This window comes from Protopterus annectens, chromosome 2.part2 (assembly GCF_019279795.1).
Source record: "Protopterus annectens isolate FY-2018-M chromosome 2.part2, PAN1.0, whole genome shotgun sequence".
Classification (NCBI taxonomy): Eukaryota; Metazoa; Chordata; order Ceratodontiformes; family Protopteridae; genus Protopterus; species Protopterus annectens.
In genome coordinates, this window is record NC_056730.1 from 954,865,273 (window position 1) to 954,885,638 (window position 20,366).

The window sequence follows — 20,366 nt, forward strand, 5'->3', positions numbered from 1 at the left end:
AAATATGTTTGTCTATTTATCCCCTGTAAGGCATTTTTCACATTTAATGCTTTTAAAACATGAAATGCCACTTGAAGCACAAACCCCTTTTTAGTAAATAGTTTTGCATTTATGGGACTAAGACAACTTAGAGAATTAGATATGTAGACTATTGTAATCAAACTCAGTGCAACTACAACTGACACACAGACACAAAGCATGCATTAGCTTAATGGTAACCAACTGTGAATGCAATACCTGTGTAAATTTTGGTATGGGGCTATATGCTTCTTTTAAAATAAGGATTGATATTAAAAAAGACCTAATAATATTTTGTTAGAACATATCAAGAAAGTATTGGTTGTTTGTAAAATAGGTAAGTGTAACATAAAAAAATTAGGTTACCTTGTAATAGCAAACTTCTTATTGATTTTCTAACGTCTGTTTATGTTATTGATTAGTATGAGATATTTTCCAGTATTGTTTTAAGAAATATGAAAATAAAGAATACACATATATAAGGAGAAAAAAAACATGTAGAAACCAATCATTTATCTCTTAATTTCTTCTTCTTTTCATTTACCTTCCATCCATTTTCTCTGCTTTTCTCTTCAAGATTATAATGGACCAATCCATATCTTCTGTTTGTTCTAATATTTTATTAGTTTTTAGATATGACAATGCAAGGTCCAGATCTTCAAACAGTTTAGTTTCATCTGAAAGGAAAATTTTTAATCTGGCAGGAAACAGTAGATGTACTTTTATTTGTTTTTTTCTTAAGTTCTCTAATGAGGGGAAGAACTTGTTTTCTCTTGGATATAACTGCTGCAAAATAGTCATTATCAAAACAAATGTTACATCCTTCTTTTTTGAGTGGTAATTTAGCCCAGACAGCCTTAAGAACAAGTTTTTTATCTTGAGAGGAAAAAAACAGCAATAATAGACACCAGAAAAGTGTTTTTATATCCAGGAGTAACTAAGGATCTTTGTGCTCTCCCTATTCCAAATGAGAGTGATTCTGGTAAGTCTAAAATTCTAGGGAGCCAGGAAGATAAAAATTAATCAGATTATTACCTTCATTTCTTTCAGGTAATCCAAATATATGGATGTTATTCCTGCGAGATCTGTTTTTGAGGTCACCAATTTTGGCTAGGAGAAGAGTATTTTGCTTTAACAGGAACTTGATATTTTTTTCATGCTCGTTCAGTCTTCCTTTTATGTCATTTAAAGAACCTTTGATGCCTGACATCTTGTTCTTCTGCAGCTGCAGAGCTTAGTTGATTTGCTCCATTTGTTTGGAACAGTTCTGTTTAAAATCCTCAATTTTCATGTCCAGTTTACCTAAAGTGATAATTCTTAAATGTTAGCTAGTACTGAATGAATCTCTTTTTTAAGTAGATAATCTTGTGAAGTTACCTTTGTATGACTCATAAGGCTGAAAAGAGTAATAAATATTTCCACAAAGAATTTGACAGGAAAATAATGGAATATGTAAATAATTATTTGATACAAATTCCTTTTCCTTATTTTTAGATTCTTCTTGCCAGTCATTAAAAGCTGACCAGCTGACTGTACTTTATTACTCTTTTTTTTCAGTTTATTTTTTAGATTTTCTAAAATTTTCTAATCAAAAGTACCTTTTTTGGAAAATGTAAAGCACTATCATTTTTAGTGAGCTCAGACCATTTTACCAAAACAACTACTGCTGTCTCTTTCATACCGATTAATCATATACCCGCATGAAATCCCATACTCTGGTTCTTTTAAACCACTTGTACTGGTGCTCATTATAAGAAAACACTCTCATACCTCAGGGATACATATGCAGCTATAATTAGGGTCACTCACATTCCCAATGAAGAAATCCCGTCTCTTCCCTTTCTTTATATTTGATTAGAACCCACTCTCATTCCTGAGAAGGATACTCTGCCCTTCTAACAAGGATACTCTGTCCTTGTGTATATATATTGATTATACCCCATTTGCACACAATTAAATAGTTTAATGCTGTTAGTATGAGTATAATAATCTATTTTATTGCAAACAGAAACTCATATATAGAAAATCATGGTCCTGACTCCAGAAACTACAGAATACTGGATGTTTTATATACTTTTTCATTAAAAGCAACATTATTGTAGCAATCATAGAACAACCACTGACCAATTAAAATGAACACTATAGCATTAATTTTGCTAAGATGACATTCTATATTTGGCATGAGTTCTGAATTCCATAAAATAACTTTTTACATAGAACAAATCTTTATACATTTCCTGGTCTGTCAGCAGTATCTAATATGTTATGGACCATATTAGACATGAAATGCAAATACTAACATTTTCCCTTTTCCATATTCCTCACAGTTCACAGGTGAGGTAGATCAAAGAAAGGTGCACTTTCAGAGAAGATGCATTGAAATATTTTTTTTCACCAAAAAGTTTGTAGTTTACTAGAGTAGCCTTTCTGAAGTTCAAAAACATACAAATGTCAAAGTTTATGCAGGTGAAGAGAAATGCCTTTAGTTAAGTGGTATCAGCATTTTGCAATAGGTAAATAAACAATTTAGTTGGGCCAAATTGACCTTATGTGCCTTCAAGATCTTTATTTTTGTCTTGATTTTGTGATACAAACTTGTTATCAAGCCTATCAAATCATATGAACCATTTTTGCGCAAATGAATGTAGTTTATATTTGCTGCGAGTCTGCTACAAATGCGTGTCTATGTTCACTGTACAGAATCTGTTATTCATGCAATCATAAGAATACTTATCTTATTAATTCTATTCAGGTGATGACATTAGTTGGTACATTCGTTACAGTGCAGTACACAGTTTGGTGAAATCCTGTCATGTGCTTCAAGGGAATGCAAGTCAGGAAGGACTAAGAAATGCTGCCTGGACAGCTTTACAAAAGCACTTGTGTAAAGAAAACAACCACGTTCTACAAGCTGTCCAAGTATCTGAGGTATGTACAAAGCTTAACAACAAACCAACCTTTATATAAAACTCACAATTTAAAATATCAAGGAAACTCATTAGACTTAGAAATCTTGTCATCACAGATTTGCAAAGTAAAACTTGTCTTGTACTGTCAGTTTGTAAGTAATAGACAAAAATATTGGGTAGTATACTAAAGCAATGTCTATTTCCCAAACTGCTGCCCCTATGTAAAATATCACGCACTATGGATTTACTACTAATCAGTGTTCTTTTATAGCATTCTTGCTTTATTTGTCATGCCACAACCATTCTGAAAAAAAAAGAGTCTGCATTAATTTTTGGCTTCTAAAAGTCATTCATGACAAAACAGTGTAAGAAACTTCTCTGTGTGGAAGATTTTCAGTCCATATAGTTCTAGTTAATTACTGTATATTAATCGGATCAGACAATAGTAGTAGAAGTAGTGAACGTAAACTCAAGTCAAAAAGTAATAATAGAAAATATATAATTCTACAGCATTACTAAGTATTTGAAAGTAATCCAAGCAAGGCAGGCAGTCTGTTTCCAGTCGAAAATCCTTTATTAAGTACACAGACAAGCGATCCAAGTAAAACAAATATAGAGTAATAATTTCCTCACAAGCTTTCTAAATATATATATACTTTTTATCAAGCATGGGAGTGGTTTACTGTGCTGTAAAACAAAGTGTTATTGGTACACATGTTAAATTCACATCCCTTCCCCCGTAAGTGTGACATTTGAGCTGGTCCTGCCCTACCTAGAAGCTGTCTTAATAATATATAGCCCTAATGTACTTTAATGGTACATCTTATTTAACCAAATTATTAAGTAGATTATTAAGTCTGTGATTGTATACAAGGCAATATACTACATGGCTGGAAATATATCAACCTTAGTTCATTAAATTACTGTTCAATTAAAAGTGCACTGGAACTTTTTTTTTTTTTTTTTCTGGTTCTCATTTTTCCACTTTATTCAAAATTATGGTAATAACAATACTAACTAATTATACAACTATATAGGTTTTTAGGGTTCTTGTACACAGACCTGAAGAAGTCTAGAAGGACGAAAGCGATCTTTGTTAACAATAGGTTATGAAAATAGAAACTGATTTTTACATGCAAAATGTATATGTATATATTTATATATAATTTTTGATCGCAAAATGAACTAAGGTTCATATATTTCCAGCCATGTAGTATATTGCCTTGTATAAAATCACAGACTTAATAATCTACTTAATAATTTGGTTAAATAAGATGTACCATTAAAGTACATTAGGGCTATATATTATTATGACAGCTACTAGGTAGGGCAGGACTGGCTCGAATGTCACACTGATGGGGGAAGGGATGTGAATTTAACATGTGTACCAATAACACTTTGTTTTACAGCACAATAAACCACTCCCATGCCTGATAAAAAGTATATATATATTTAGAAAGCTTGTGAGGAAATTATTACTCTATTTTTGTTTTACTTGGATTGCTTGTCTGTGTATTTAATAAAGGATTTTCGACTGGAAACAGACTGCCTGCCTTGCTTGGATTACTTTCGAATACTTAGTAATGCTGTAGAATTATATATTTTCTATTATTACTTTTTGACTTGACGAGTTTACGTTCGCTACTTCTACTACTATTGTCTGATCTGATTAATATACAGTGATTAACTAGAAATATATGGACTGAAAATCTTCCACACAGAGAAGTTTCTTACACTGTTTTGTTTTTAGACCCACTACACTTTAGTGGGTTGTTTTGAGACTTCGGGGATACCACGGAGATTACTTGTTAAAAGTCATTCATGGCTACCTGCTAGCCTGGTCATCTAAAACATATAATTTACATATTTGTTAATATCGACATTATAATGGTTCTACTTTTTATTTAATGTTGTGATTTTCAGCAACAACGATTGCTGATAGTCTAACAATTTTTATTGTTTCTCCACAGGTCTGAATTAAAAACAGGCTACAACCTTTTAGATAAGTCACTGACTACAACATAAACAAATAAATAAATCCTCTTCATCTTCGATACTAGTCTCCGTATTCCTTACTGTTAGGCAGTCTGCATTACAGTTATGCTTTACTTGGCATGAATTCCAGAAAGCGCTCACCCTCCTACTATAGAATGCATCCTCTCCAGGACTCTGCTTCAAAATGTTTGAATTCATGTAGAGGCACATTCTATTTTTTGACATTTTGAAGAGTTTGATGCATCTGTAAAGACCTTTTCAGCCTAGGCCTTTACTTTGTTCATTATCTGAAGTTATCATTGAGTTTTAATTTTTTTAATTATTTTAAGATTACTGTGTATAATTGCAACTTAGTTTAGTTTGGGGTTTTCCTTTGGCTACAGCATCCCATTTGGATTGCTAAAAGAAGATAATTTAGCAAGTAAATGGTTAGAATGTATCACAGCCTCCCTGTGCGACAGATAACTTTGTTTAGTTAAATTTCTTTCCTTGAGTAGATATTTGTGGTTTAATGTAATAATATGTCTTAGAACATGGAAAGCATTTCCTTCTTCTAGCAAGCATAAGAAAACATCTGCTGTCCTAAAATGTTTGCTGTAACAGTCAATATTTATGACACTTTTCCTAAGTTTGTAATATCGAAATGTAATGTAGTGTAGTGCAGTTTTCAGTATATTCAGACCAAACATTTCTTTAGATACTGTGATGCAGGTCCTTCAGCTTATGAATTTAATATTATTCTTCTAATGGAAAACATTTTGGCATTACTTGGTGCTACAGCAGACCCTCAGCTGCTTGGTGCTGCTCCTATTGCTCCTCACTCTTATCTCTAGTACTACAACTACTCCCCCTCCCAGGATGGAATGCTATTAGTAGTTTGGGAAGGAGAGACATTCTAGAACTCTTAGTAGTATTATTCTAATGTACTATGTAATTTACGGTTACTGACTAAATTGTTAACAGGCAAAGGCACCTTCATTGATTGCCTTGATTAAATATATCTATATTTATGTATATATATATATATATATATATATATATATATATATATATATATATATATATATACACATATATGGATCTAGGACTACTGAACAAAAGTTCAATAGTCCGAATCCAAACATCAAACACACTTTAACGAAAGCGCTTTCACCGAAAAAGCACTTTCGTTAAAGTGCGTTAAAAAAAAAAAAAAGAATAAATCTCCTTAGGTGGCTGTGCCCCCACACCCCCCCACTTTAATATTCTCACTCCGAGATCACACTACAGTGAGGAAAAGGGAATATTCCCTTATCCACACTGTAGTACGATCACCGCAACAGTCATTCCCCCACGACTCCCTCTAGCTGCAGGCATACTTCTGCAAAAGTGCTTTTTTGGTAAAAAGCACTTTCGCAGAAGTATGCCTGGCCTTTTGTGCTTTGGTTAATAATTCCTTTGGTAAGTAGTACCAATCCCATATATATATATATATATATATATATATATATATATATATATATATGTTGGATAAGTATATATATATGTGTGTGTGTGTGTGTATATATATATATATATATATATATATATACATATATACATATATATATATATATATTTATATATATATATATATATATATCTACACACATATACACACATACACACACACACACACACACACACACACACACACACACACACACACACACACCATTGTTATTCATTGTAAACATGCCCCCATGTGGGGGGCTGTGCCCCCACCCCCCACTTTAATATTCTCACTCCTAGATTACACTACAGTGAGGAAAAGGGGATATTCTCTTATCCGTACTGTAGTACAATCTCTGCAACAGTCATTCCCCCACGACTCCCTCTAGCTGCACGCATACTTCCGTGAAAGTGCTTTTTCGGTAAAAAGCAATTTCGCGGAAGTATGCCCAGCCGTTTGTGCTTCGGTTAATAATTCCTTTGGTAATTAGTACCGATCCCATATGTATATATATATATATATATATATATATATATATATATATATAGATATATTTACACACACACCATTGTTATTCATTGTAAACATGCTGTATGGAGCTTGTATTCTTGTGTTTATCATTCCCACTGCCGCAGTAGCCCTTAAACTGAATGGGTTGTTACCTGACTTTGAATCAATAATCATCAGGCTTCAAAAAGCTCTGGCTCACACCCCACTCATTCAGTGTGATTGGTGACTGACAAATTCCAAGCAATGTAACAAGCAGTCAGAGTTAAGCTTTCTTCAATACTTCCTCGTCATTTTGAAAAGAAACATCTCAAGGGATTAACAAGAGCAGCAATTGGCTAATTGCTTTGTTTCTGGTAAATAAGTCCCCACTGACTAAACCTCCATTCAGAAATTATTGCCCTTTTTAGAGAAATATCATTTAATCTATTTTTTTTTTCTAAAAGCAGTGTTTCCCCTTGAGAAACCTAATATTTTTTTCACAATATTGGAAGTTTCCTTTCACGCACTGCTTGGAGTGTGTACTGATGTATTTGGAGCTAATTTTGTGAAAAACTGTGTACTGATTGTGTAAGCTTTGACTTTTTTAGAACCAAAAATCTTACAGAGGAAGTGGCGTTAATATGTGTACATATGCCCACTTTGTTTCAACCTACTTACATTTTGATTCTAGCAGTGTGTGTGTGTGCAAGTATTTGAACAGAACTGATAGGGGAATTATGTTCTATTCTTAATTTTTGTAAGTTAAGGGACTCTGGAAGGTTTTGTGAGTGCAAGTATTATGCTTTTGAACACTCAGTGACAACTTACCATCTGACCAACTGGCTCCAGCCGTGCTTACTGCTTTTGATGCTTTTTCACTGGTTACAGCATGGATACTCACTCTGGTGCAGCTGACTCTTCTCCTGCAGTACTCAGAAAGAAATATTCACTTACCAAGTAGATCTTGCTTTTGTTGCAGACTCAGTCTATTCCTCAGCTGATAGTGAGTGAACCTGTAGTGGCCATTGGTTCCTTAGACCACTCATTTACCTGTCCAGCTTCCTCTTTTCTAGTTCTTTTGGCCAGCATGAACCAAGGGTCAGTCATGTTCTGTTTGGCTATTCCAGTGTTCAGTATGGGCATGACATCTTTTCTGGATCTAGGAGACACTCAAAGATATTCTGGTAACCAAGACAAGAGACCATTAGACTAGACAGATATTCCTCCTTCAAGCTCTTCAAGCTAGTCCTCTTCTGATGGAACTCGTATAAAAAAAAGTAAGAATTGTTCTTTTGATGAAGTTATTAGTTTAAAAAGTTAAGCTCCTTACCTTGGCTATATAGGCATTACAAGCCCTAAATCCTGATATGTAGAAGCCTTTACAGGTAGGCATTCCCTGTAAAGTTATTTCTCAGGAAACAGGGCCTGATAATTCTGATTTTGACGTAGATATTTTTTTCCAACCAGTTTCCAAGCTCAGCTCTCCAAATGTGAGGAACACTTTAATTCTTATTTTCCTGTGGATGAATTTACTTTTAATCAAGCCATTACCTGGATGAATTAAATATTTTTATGGGAACAAATGATGTCTCCCTAAACTGAACTGAAGAGATAATATGATATGCTACAAATGGATATACCTAATTCCTCTCCCATCTCTTGTACACTGCCAGCTCTGAATGATGTGTTGAATACCTCCTGTAGTCACCCTAATACTCAGCTGTCAATCCCTAAAAAAGAAGATAAGCTGTATAAGGTATACATTTCCTTTCTCTCACCTTTGGTGTGATCTAGCTGCTATTTCACCTGTATTCCATGCTGGCAACATGCTAGTCCTCAATACCTACCCTGCACATGGTGATAAAGATGGTAATATTTTGTAATGTACAGGTAAGAGAATGTTTTCTTCCCCCATTTTAACATTCAGAATTTTGAATTACTAGATATATATGTGGAAATTTATGCTATGCCATATAGCTAGCCTGAGGGAATTAGCTTCCACTTCTCCTATAAAAGAAAGCTTTGTTTTGAACCAGATTGTTTCTATCCTTTCTCACACATCTAAACATCTTTTGAAGAGTGTGTATGATTGTGCAGATAGTGTATCCTGGGCCACTGCTACAATGGTGAGAAGATATGATTGTGTACATTAGCAGGTTTGTGGATGAAGTAAAGCCTAAAGTCTTGGATCCAGCTTTAGATAAGGAGGCATTGTTTGGTTCTTTTGCCACCTGGGTTCTCAAACAACATGATTAAAGAAGGAAAGTAATTCAGGGAGTTTCTGAAGTATTAGCAGGAGAAGCTGAGAAACAGCATTCTTCTTTAACTAGAAATTTTGGAGGCATCTTTGTTTAGCTGGACTGCTTATTTTACTTGCTTGCTCTTCTCTGCCTGACTATTGCTGATCTGTCTGCATTTGATTTTGAAGTTTTTCATTTAAGGTTTGGTTACTTATTTTTTTTTATCTTTTTCTTATATTGCATCTGTTTTAAGTTTTTTGATCTGTTGGAGTTTTATGAGGTCTTGGCTCGGGTCAGTTAAAAAGTTAGAAAAAAATCCCTTGCAGACAGCAAATAATATCCAGCTAATTTTATTTATTTTATTTATTTCTTTAACATTTGTTAACCTTAAAGTCCAACTTTAAAGGCCCGGGGAGAAACGCTCCAGACATGTCTTTGTAATGTGGGAGGAAACCACAGCACCCAGAGGAAACCCACCCAAATGCAGGGAGGACATGCAGACTCTGCACAGAAGGCACTCCAGATGAGAATCAAACCAGAGAACCTCTTGCTGTGAGGTGTCAACACTACCTCTGCATCACTGCACCATCCTTAATTAGTGGGCAGAGCTGAGAAACAGCATTCCTTTTTAACTAGAAATTTTTGGAGGCATTTAACTGGAGTCCTTATTTGATTTGCTTGCTGTTTGTTCTCTTCCTGACTATTGCTGATCTCTCTCTCCATTTGAATTTGAATTTAAATTTTTCATTAAAGTTTATGTACTTCTATTTTTGTAATCATTTTCTTTTATTGCATTTATTTTGTTTTAAGGTGATTGTTCTGGTGGAGTTATAAGAGGTGTTGGCTAGAGTCAGTTAGAAAAGTTAGAAAATATTTCCTTTGCAGACAGTGAATAACATCCAGCTAATTAGTGGGGGGAGCTGAGAAACAGCATTTCTCTTTAACTAGAAATTTTGGGAGGCATCTTTATTTAGCTGGAATGCTTATTTGACTTGCTTGCTGTTCTCTGCCTGACTATTGCTGATCTCTGTTTGCATTTGATTTTTCCCATCCACCTGCCCAACTGTTGTTGTACTCTTCAATTTCGTGGCTTTTGAGTTGCTTTCCCCTACTATTAATCTCTCCTTCCAGCTCCATCTCATCAGCTCATTCTACTGAGTACGGAGAGATCAGGTGGGAAAGCCCACACCCTTACTCTTGTAAACTTGAATTTTCTTCTGTTTATTCCCTTCCCATTTACTTAAAAACACACTATATTCAGCTGCATTTACTCTATCTATGCTTCTTCCTACTTTTTTGCTTTATTTTGTTTTTTGCTGCTTGTTCTTAAAAGTGTTCAGTTCCATTTATTCTGCTGCATTATTTTACTGTTTGTTAGTAGCCTGATTAAATTGTAGATGTTATTCTAAGACTCTTAGTTTTGATTCAAGCACATGGCTTTCAAGCTAGTTATCTTACATAAGGAAGTTTTGCAGTCTACACTCTTTTGGCAGGAGAGGTAGCTTATTTCCTTCCAAGTTGGGAATTGCTGGTTGAAGGATTATTGTCTCTTTTATTCTAAATGTGCCTTAGTTCTACTTTAAGTGCTTGGGCTTCAGGACAGTTATTTTACATTAAGAAGGTTTGTGGTCTACACTGTTGTGGGAGGAGAGGGTAGCCTCTGTCCTTCTGAGCTGGGAATTGCTGGTTGAAGGCTTATTGTGCCTGTCATTCTAGTGTCTTTGTTCTAGTTTAAGCTCAGTTAACTGGAGCTGCTCGGCATTTGGCGTTCTTTGCCAGAGGTGAGTTTGATCTGCACTTTTTCATATATATTTTACTGTTGTACTGCATTAATTTGTGGCTTTTTGACTGTTTTACTGTTTGTTCCTACTTACCACCTGCATTTATTTTGCACTGAAATATTGCTTATTTAGCATAGACTAGATCCAGACTTGCTAAGTCTAGCCTGTTTTTCATACACTTGAGCTCAAATTCAGACATCTTGCATTAAAAAGGGCTCACCTGCACCCTTCTGGCAGAAAAGTGTGGATATAGCCTTGTCTGAGCTGAGGATTGCTGGAGGAAGTATCGTTGTGTGATTTGCCATTAGAAGACTACTTTAAAACTGTTTACTTTCACTTGTATATAAGCCACCTGTTTGCTCATAGTTGTGCACTGTCACTGGTCCCTTGTATAGATGCAAATGTCTAGAAACTACTTTTTCCCTAGACATCACTCAGTTAAACCCTTCCAAGTTCCCTGCTGCTCTACAGGCAATGTAGCTGCACACTTCTGCACTGCAGGCAACTCAGCTGAGCACTGAGCAGCATCACCCCACTTTTCATCCCTGTTCTTCTATAGATTAAGTCCCTTCGTTAAGCTTAAAGCAATAGCTGATCTAATTTGTCTTTTCACAAATTTGCAGTTAAGAATTATCTGCTGCTATGGGCAGTCAGTTTCCCAACATTTCTCCAGCCAAGCTGATTGACATGGGCATCCTGAGGCAATGTAGCAATTGCCTGATGTATAATTGACAACCATTTGCTCCTAAAGCAAATAAATACAGTATGTGAGAGATGCAACTTTACCATGAAACTAGAATCAGTCCTCTCATGTAACAATAAACAAGACATCAAACAGGTTGTCGGCACAACAGCTTTCCACTCTCACAAGATAAGAGTAAGACACATAAACCTGCATACATGGTGGTACTCACTAAGAGCCTGCCAAAAGACCATTGACCTCCTGAGAGCAAACAACCTACACATGCTGCTACATGAATGAAATCCATCATTACACATAACAACACACATATCAGTGTCTCAACAATTAAGCCCCTAAGGCAACACAACTTAATACCTAATGTCCTAGTCATAGGTGACTCAATAGTGAGATACACAGATGTCTTGTTCACGAGGCTGGACAAGGAGATGGTCATGGTCAGCTGCCTGTCAGGGGTCAGAATCCATCAAATCACGCACTCACTCAAGTCACTCAGCAACAATTATCATTATGACTCTGTCCTAATACATGTTGGAGTGAATGACTTGAGACATACCTGTATGGACTGTGTGAAGAGAGACATGACGGAACTGTCAGAGTATGTATCCCAGTTAGGTATGTTCCTAGCCCTAAGCAGCATTCTACCTTCACCTAGGATAATACCATAATACAGACAAAGAATGATTGATTTCAGTAATTGGCTTAGCTTTTGGTGTCACGCCAGGGGGATCCAGTATCTGGCAGCCTGGGAAGACGTGATTGACAGATGACACTGCTTTGCCAGAGATGGCTTCCACCTGTCTCCTCAAGGCTTTTGGATACTGGCAAAGATGCTTGTCTCCCCCATAGTTACATTTTTTTAGGCAATGTCAATGCAACAAAACTTCTGACTTAAAGAAATCCACTAGAGACAAACTGCAGGCCATGCTGCTTAATGCTAGGAGCCTAAACAATAAACTGCACTCCAAGGAAGCATTCAAAAAAACTGTTTTCAGGCGTATACCTCTCCACCCTGTGAAACAAACAGAATTTGTTTCCTCAGCTTTTTCACTCTTTACACAGTGATGGAATCATAGAACCATTGCCTTTAAATCAAAGTAACAAAGGTTTCTACTACAGTATGTTTCTAGTAACACCTCTTGGAGACCAATCCTAGATCTTTCATTTCTAAATCTGTATATGAAAGTTCCAAAATTCAAAATGTTGACCTTGTGGAACCTGTTGCCTCTCATTCCTCACATGAGTTACTTGGTTGTTTTAGACCTAAAAGATGCTTTAGGAACTTTCTAAAGTTCTCTGTTTTTGGGTCATATAATCAGTTCTGTGCATTACACTTTGGTTTATCTAGAGCTCCACGGATATTCCAGTCATAGCTTTTTGCAGACTGAAAACCATTCATATATTTCCTTTTTATTCATATTTGCTTGTCTTTGCAGAGTGTTTATCCAGATGTCAAGAGGCACTAAAATGGGTTATAAATCTTTTGACCAATCTGGGCTTCTAGATATATAAACACATCCAATTTTGCTTGAAGAGCAGTTTCCAGAGAAGTACTAGTACAAGACCTGTGAAATTCTTCAGAAAGACCAAAGCACATCAACTTGAAAGAGATATTGCCTTGAAGTCTCTCCATCATTTTTGGTACCAAGACCTCTTCAAGTGATTATAGACAATACCACAGTCATGTAACATATAAACAAGCAGGGTGGTACAAAGTCGTACCCTGTGTGCAGACTGGCACTGATGGCTTGGGAGGTATTTCTTTAGCATTCCTAAACCCCCAAGCAGCTTACTTTCCATCAGAGCAAAACATAGTAGCAGACAAGCTGAGCAAGAGCAGGACAGACCCTCACAAATAGAAACTGAATGGTGGGGAGCTTCAGGAATTGATCCAGTTGTGAAGAACACCTCAAATAGATCTTTTCACCTCCTTTCAAGGCAGGCACCTAAAGAACTTATTTTCCAGGGCTCCAAGCCTGGATCCTCTTCTGTTTTCTCTTTTTTTTCCTCTTTCTCAAGCTCTCATGGTGGGTAAACCCTATCTAGTCTTCCACAGGGATAGGATCTGTTTAAGAACAAACCCTTCTTTCATGCCCAGAGTGTTTTCAGAGTTTACTTTGCATCAAGCCATCAATGTTACAGTTTTTGACCCATAAATCTAAAAACTAAGGAGAAGGGATTCTGCATACACTGCATGCACATAGGCAGCGTAGGTACTATCTTGACAGAACTCAGCCCTTTAAAAAAGCTGATCAACTGTTTATTTCTTATGAAGGGGCAGACAATTTTCATGTGGTTGTCCTTAGCTATTGTTTATTGTCATTCCCATTATGGCATGTCTATTCTAGGCAGTATCAAGGCACATTCCACTTGAGCCTCCTCTTCTTCGATGGCATACTGGTAAGCAGAGGACTCTAGAAACATTCTAGTGACAGCCACATAGTACCCTGTAGATACTTTTGCAAAGTATTGAAAACTAGATTCCTTTTCTAGGTCCATGTCAAACTTTGCTAGGATCATTCTTCATGGGCTCTGTGATACATATCCTTCCTCCAAAAATCGACAGTCTTTGATAATCAACCCCATATAGCTTAAGGCTACTGCAGCAGTGGGAATTATAAACATAGTACAGTTGTTTAAGTTGCATGTACTTATAACAGTAGATGTTTGACTTCCTCACTGCTGCAGTAGCCATTAGCCATACTCACTCTCCATCCCCAACTCTTGTATATAGTTGTAGTTGGGATATAAAGTATGGTTGTGTTTGGTTCTACTTTATATGTTTTATTGTTACTATTGGTTGGTTGATTCAATATTGCTAGGTTGTCCTCTCATTGTATGGGCAAGAAAGTCCTGAAGAAAGCTTCACTTTGACTGCTGATCCCCCCTTGTGATTAGTAAATCAGTAGTCAAAGTGAAGGGGGGGGGCAAAGTTTTTTGAAGCTGACTGGTTGTTGTTTCATAGGCAGGAAATAACCCATGTAGCCTAAGAGCTACTGCAACAGTGAGGAATTCGAACATCTACTGTTATAGGTATGAGTAATTTACACAAATGTACTTTCTCCCTGGAATCTGCTGAAAATGGACTGTGTCAAGGTGGACTTTTCCAGTTTTGAAATGCAATAAATAATTAAACACACACATCTCTATACACATAAATAAACCAGAAAAAATTTTGAGATGTTACATTATTTTTATATCTTTTTACATCCTAATGTGATGCTCAGAGGTAGGCTTCTTTGTAAGGCTGCAACCAGTGTCCATATTCCAGACAGAATAGCTAGATTTATATTTTAATACAGCATGTGATATATAAATTTGAGCCCATAAATGTAGAATAAAGCTCATGATGTCTAGCCATTCTGCCTCCTTGATAATGAGTTCTAAGAGAGTGAACTAGAATCAGATTAGCTTCCTAGTCTGTGTGGGTTTCTAGTTCTTCTGCTTTGTCTTATGTAGACATAGCTGGATTGCAAGATATTGACATATACCACCATCCATCCATCCACAACCCCTCTCCCTATTTTGGCACATGGGTTTGGGGTGTCACTTCAACAGTGACAATCAAATTTTATAGCAGTCATAGTGCTGTGTTAACTAATTTCAGGCTGTGCAGCTCATTATGATTTTTTTAGTAATTTAAATTATGTTCAGATCCAGGGGTTCTGAGTTCAATTTATGCTTCTTTGTCTTATCTACACAAAGCTGGATTGAGAGATATTGACATACACCATTATATTTTATAGTAATATTAATGCTGTGCTAACCCAATTTCAGGCTGAGCAGCTTGTTGTTGACTTTTTTAGTTTTTAAATTATGTTCTAGGGCTGGATCCAGGACTAGGCAACCTAGGCAGTTGCCTAGGGCCCTCTGCTGGAGGGGGGTGCACACCTTGCCACAACATTAAAGAAAAGTTTTTACTTTGCAACCGAATACTGACCACATACTGATCAAATACTGTTGCTTTAAGAAATAAAAGTGTTTCCAGTTTTGCCCACATCCAAGTCCTGTGTCTTCTGCTTTCAACAAATGAAACAGGAGCAGCAGCAGAAATGGCACAAGATTTGGAGTGCTGCAAAAATATAGTAGCTAGTGTGTGTGTGTGTGTGTGTGTGTGTGTGTGTGTGTGTGTGTGTGTGTGTGTGTGTGTATGTGTGTGTGTGTGTGTGTTTGTGTGTATGTGTGTGTCTATGTGTGTGTAATATGTCCCACTTTGTTATGGTGATTGCCCGAGCCAAAAACCCTGTTCCTTTGGTACAGGGGATAAGAGCCTTAATCCAACTGCCAGACCCAGTCTGGTACAGAAGATAAATGTTGATGCAAAACTTGTTGCTCTGTAAAATGTTTTAGAGTAGTGTGACAGATAAAACCTAGGGAGGTCAAAAATTGTAGGTGTCCTGTAGGCATGTAAGACCCCCTAATGAAATAAAATAAAATAAAATAAATCAGTATGCTATATGCAGTATTATTTTTGATTTTTGTATGACTTGTGTTAAAATTTGCTTTATTCATTGCACTAAAGAAAACATAACTCATTACTAGACCTGGAATATGTGATATAGGGCAGGATTCACAAAACCTCCGTGTAAGAGTTAACATGTCTTACACGGAGGCTGCAGTTAAATGGTATGACGTCAGCATGCCATGCATATTCATGAGGGCATGCTGAATCACACCCTAGGCTAACACGGTCCGTGTAGGAAAGTAGGGGGCGTGTCCGAATGGCGAGTTCTGCAAAGGGACACGCCCCCAGAAGAGTCAGAGTCCTGAAAGTAAACTCCCAAGAGCAAGTCCGCGGAAATGTCAAGAAACACAACACCACACATGCCCCCACAGACTATAAACCCAACTGTAATGTAAAACATAAAAATAACAGTTTAATTTTTTTTTTATAATTTCAAAAATGTTTGCCCGTAGTTGCGCTTTGTGGTATGCCCTCCGCTCAGCCACAGTTAGCAGTCATTGAAAAGCATATACGATCTAAATATGCAAATTAAGCCAAGTAGCAATAGCGTAGTGGTAGAGACATTGGCCAAAGAGGAGGTAGTCACGGTTCGAGCCCCCACAACATAATTTTCTATTTTTAGTTAAATAAGCATGAAACAATCCCCTGACATATATGTGTATATATATATATATATATATATATATATATATATATATATATATATATATATATATATAAAACTATAATTTAAGTAAAATGTAATGAAATGGGCCATGTATTTTTGAAGAAATCCGACACAATAAAATAAAAACAAATTTTATAAGTGCCCCTAGCTGAGCAGCTCTCTAACAAGCTGAGTATGACTGCCCGCAGGTGAGCAGCAGTTTAACACGCTTAAAATGGGTGCCTGTAGCTGAGCAACACTTCACACAGCGTAATATGCATGCTCATAGCCAAATAACGCGTTACCCAGTGTAAGCCGTTTGCGCGAAGCTGCTCATCGCGCCAACTGGCTTACCGACGGGCAACGTTGAGCAAGCTGTATCAAATCCGCCTTTACACAGACACACCTGCTAGCCTGTCTAGACAGTAGTAAAATAAAAAAAGCAATGGCCAGGCTTGAACCCGGGATACTGTGCACCATAGTCAAAGTACTAAACCACTAACCATGACAGTTGTACTGAGAAATGCAGTATTAGCATATATATAGGAATGAATGGAAATAGAAGCATGACAAAGCAGGTTTTTATAAGCTGATACATGTCCAAAATGGCCAATCACAGATAAGTGCGGGAAAACCGGCATATATAAGCCCATTAGGTGGGAATACACAGCATAACTGATTGTGGAACCCATTTGCAGTCAGGATGGCAGGTGTAGGAGAGGGAAGTCGCTTCCGAGCACAGAGGTGGAGTGTTGAGGAGTCCAAATATATGGTTTGGCTCCTAGTCCACGATCATGAGGCTCAACTCATGCAGGGCCAGGTTCACTGAGGCGCATACAAGGCAGAGGCATGGAACCGGTTGGCACATGATCTAACCAGTGCCACAGGCATACCAAGGACTGGTGAACAGGTCCGTCACCACCATGCCGACCTGAAGAGACGTAAGCAGGACCAACTGAACTGTTGGATCCAGGAGGCCTGGCAAATGCCCAACGTCCCAGTACTGAGTAAGTATCCATGTAATTAAGTATGTAAGAAATTATCTTAGCCTATATTATGGAGATGTATGTTCCAATATTACTTCATTTATATCACAGCTGCAGGTGTCCGTTCTATGAATCGGCGAGCCTATGCTGATAGGCTGGTGCGGTTGCGCCGCCAGACAGGTTAGTAATTATTTTGCTGGAATTGTTATAGAATATAAGTGAGACAGCTTGTAAAAGAGTTCAGTGTTGTCACATATTAATAAAGTTCAAATAAGCCTAGAAGAAAGATTCTGCTAGTACTGTATGATTAGATAAGTGATGCAGCCTGTAATCCAGAAATAAACATTACACAAGTGTGAAATAGAGATTTTCCACCTGTATTGTAATATCAGATAACTGCTTCAGCCTGAAAATGACTGGTAAACAATCTACAGAGGATAGACATGTGTCAAATACATCCCCTTTTAAAATCTGCCATATGAAATAAGTGAGTCTGTTGGAAAGGATTGTTGTAACAAGTAAGAAATGTTAATAACGCCTAGAATTCAGTACCATCATGAATTGTAAAAGTAAAACAAGTGAGAGTGTGAGAAAGAGGTATGAATCGACCAAGAAAGCTGCAATAAGTCTGGAATAAAGTTATACTGCAGTCAGTACATTATGAAATGAATGAGACAGCCACAACCAAAGAGTGAAATGGGTTTAATAAAGTACTGAACCTGGAATGTGTCTGTCCCACAATTTGGATATGTTGCTGTACCCTTGCAATATGGAGATAGTATGGTTGTATGAAATACTGAACATCCACAGTTGTCTAGAGTCATATAAATCAAATGTAGCAGGATGCTGTACCTGAACACAGCCAGATATGAACATGTATGAATAAAAATGGAATGTATATTAATGTAGCAGTAACATTCCCATCACCAACATTCCTAAGGTTACATATAGGAAATTGTACAAGACATGTAGGGTATATATATCTGCAGCTACTAGAAATGTACAGCATATGTATAGGTAGTTTAAGTTGTTAATGTAATATTTCTTCACCCTACCCTATTTCACAAATAATGCCATTCCACACCAAACTGGGTATGTGTATTCACAATTAATTCCCATGGACATTTGTCCTGTTGGTTCATACATATCTGCATGTACGTTGATGCATGTGCCCTGTTCACATATCCAAACCTGATGGCCTGTTGCCATCAATCAACCCTGCATGCTGTTGGATTGCGTACTGTTGTTCTAAATATGCATGTGTTATGCTTGCTGTTCAATGTTTGGAATTCATGGGTGTTTGGTTAATGGGAATACTGATGCATGCTGTTACAACTAATTTTGAATGGTGCTGTTTGTTACTAACCCAAAATGTCATAAAATACTGCTAAACATAGGACAACAGGGAAGGTGGGTTCCAGCAGACCCACCTCTCCCACCTCAGCTGGCGAGTGCACCTGGCACTAGTGCCCAGGCCGGAACCTCCTCCGGTGGCCTTGTGCCACCTTCAGGTGGAAGCGCTGCAGGGGATGGGGCTCGTCCCCCCTCTGCAAGTGTGGCCGGAGGAGAACGTCCACTCACCCTCCAAAGTGTCCGGTCTGTGGTGTGTAGCAAGATCAGGCATTCTGTGCTTGAACCCCTACGTCAGCTTGAGGCACGGGTGGCACAACTCACGGGTGTGCCTGCCCATCCTATATAGCCCCCAGCACAGCCCCGTCCTGGGCAGTGAAGGCGCAGTGGTAACTGCCCATCTGTGGGGATCTCAGTTCCACTGTTGCCATCTGTGGGCTCATGGGCTCGCGATATCCAAACATCCGTCCCCATCAATTGTGTTTACCCCCCACATGTGTCATACTCCGCCCCTGTATGCATCTTGTTTGTCTTGTCTGTTAACCACCCCAACCTACCTCCCCAAATATACCTACTTCCTGTACCTCACATTCCACTCTCACCTGAAAAAAAAATAAAAAAAGGGCACTCTGTTCCCACAAAAAAATTATGCCCCATACATAGCTGCCCATTTTGCAGACATGTCTGCTGGACATGTCAACTGGTAATTACAATTGGCTGTATAACATATTTTATTGTCCTCACCCCTCTGTCAGGGGTGGAAGGTTTCAAATTTCACACCAAATTACACACATATGCACAGCTGTTGCTGATAAAGAAATGGGCAGCTATGGGCCTTTCCTACATCCTTCCTGCAAATCCTGAGCTTGTTTTCCTACTGTCCTACCCTCTTTGTGCCCCCTTTTACACCACTTTCCTAACTTTAAAAGAAATCAGCGCAGGTGTGCGCGAGAGTAAGCACTTTTAAGCAGTAGTCAGCGGGTGTGTGCTTGTGTGCGCTTAGCTAAGCGTGTGTGCATGAAGCTAAGTGGCACTGCGCATGCGTGAGCACCGCGCAAACCAGCGCAAACCCGCTTACAACTGTTTAAAAGTGCCTTAGTCACTCTGAATGACAAGGCCTGTAGTCTGCTCAGCAGAAAAATAAAATTCCCCTGTCAGTCTCGAACCCAGGACCTTGGAAACACTGGTCTGCATGACTTACCACTAAGCCATGACTGATGTACAAGAACTTTGTGCTGAAAGCAATATATCATGAAATAGAAGGACTGAATGTAAAGGGAATATAGGAAGGATATTACACAAAGCTTGTTTCTTGT

The 20,366-nt window shown here is 37.6% G+C and overlaps 1 protein-coding gene across 3 annotated transcripts in view; it reads left to right on the forward strand.

The window, feature by feature from the left end:
- TMEM232 (transmembrane protein 232) overlaps positions 1-20,366 on the forward strand; it is a 2,425,444-nt gene that overhangs the window by 1,490,700 nt on the left and 914,378 nt on the right. For all 3 annotated transcript variants that reach the window (XM_044064268.1, XM_044064269.1, XM_044064267.1), the window contains one exon: positions 2,771-2,946. In XM_044064268.1, coding sequence (XP_043920203.1) covers positions 2,771-2,946 — 176 coding nt within the window. The remainder of the gene's footprint in view (positions 1-2,770; positions 2,947-20,366) is intronic.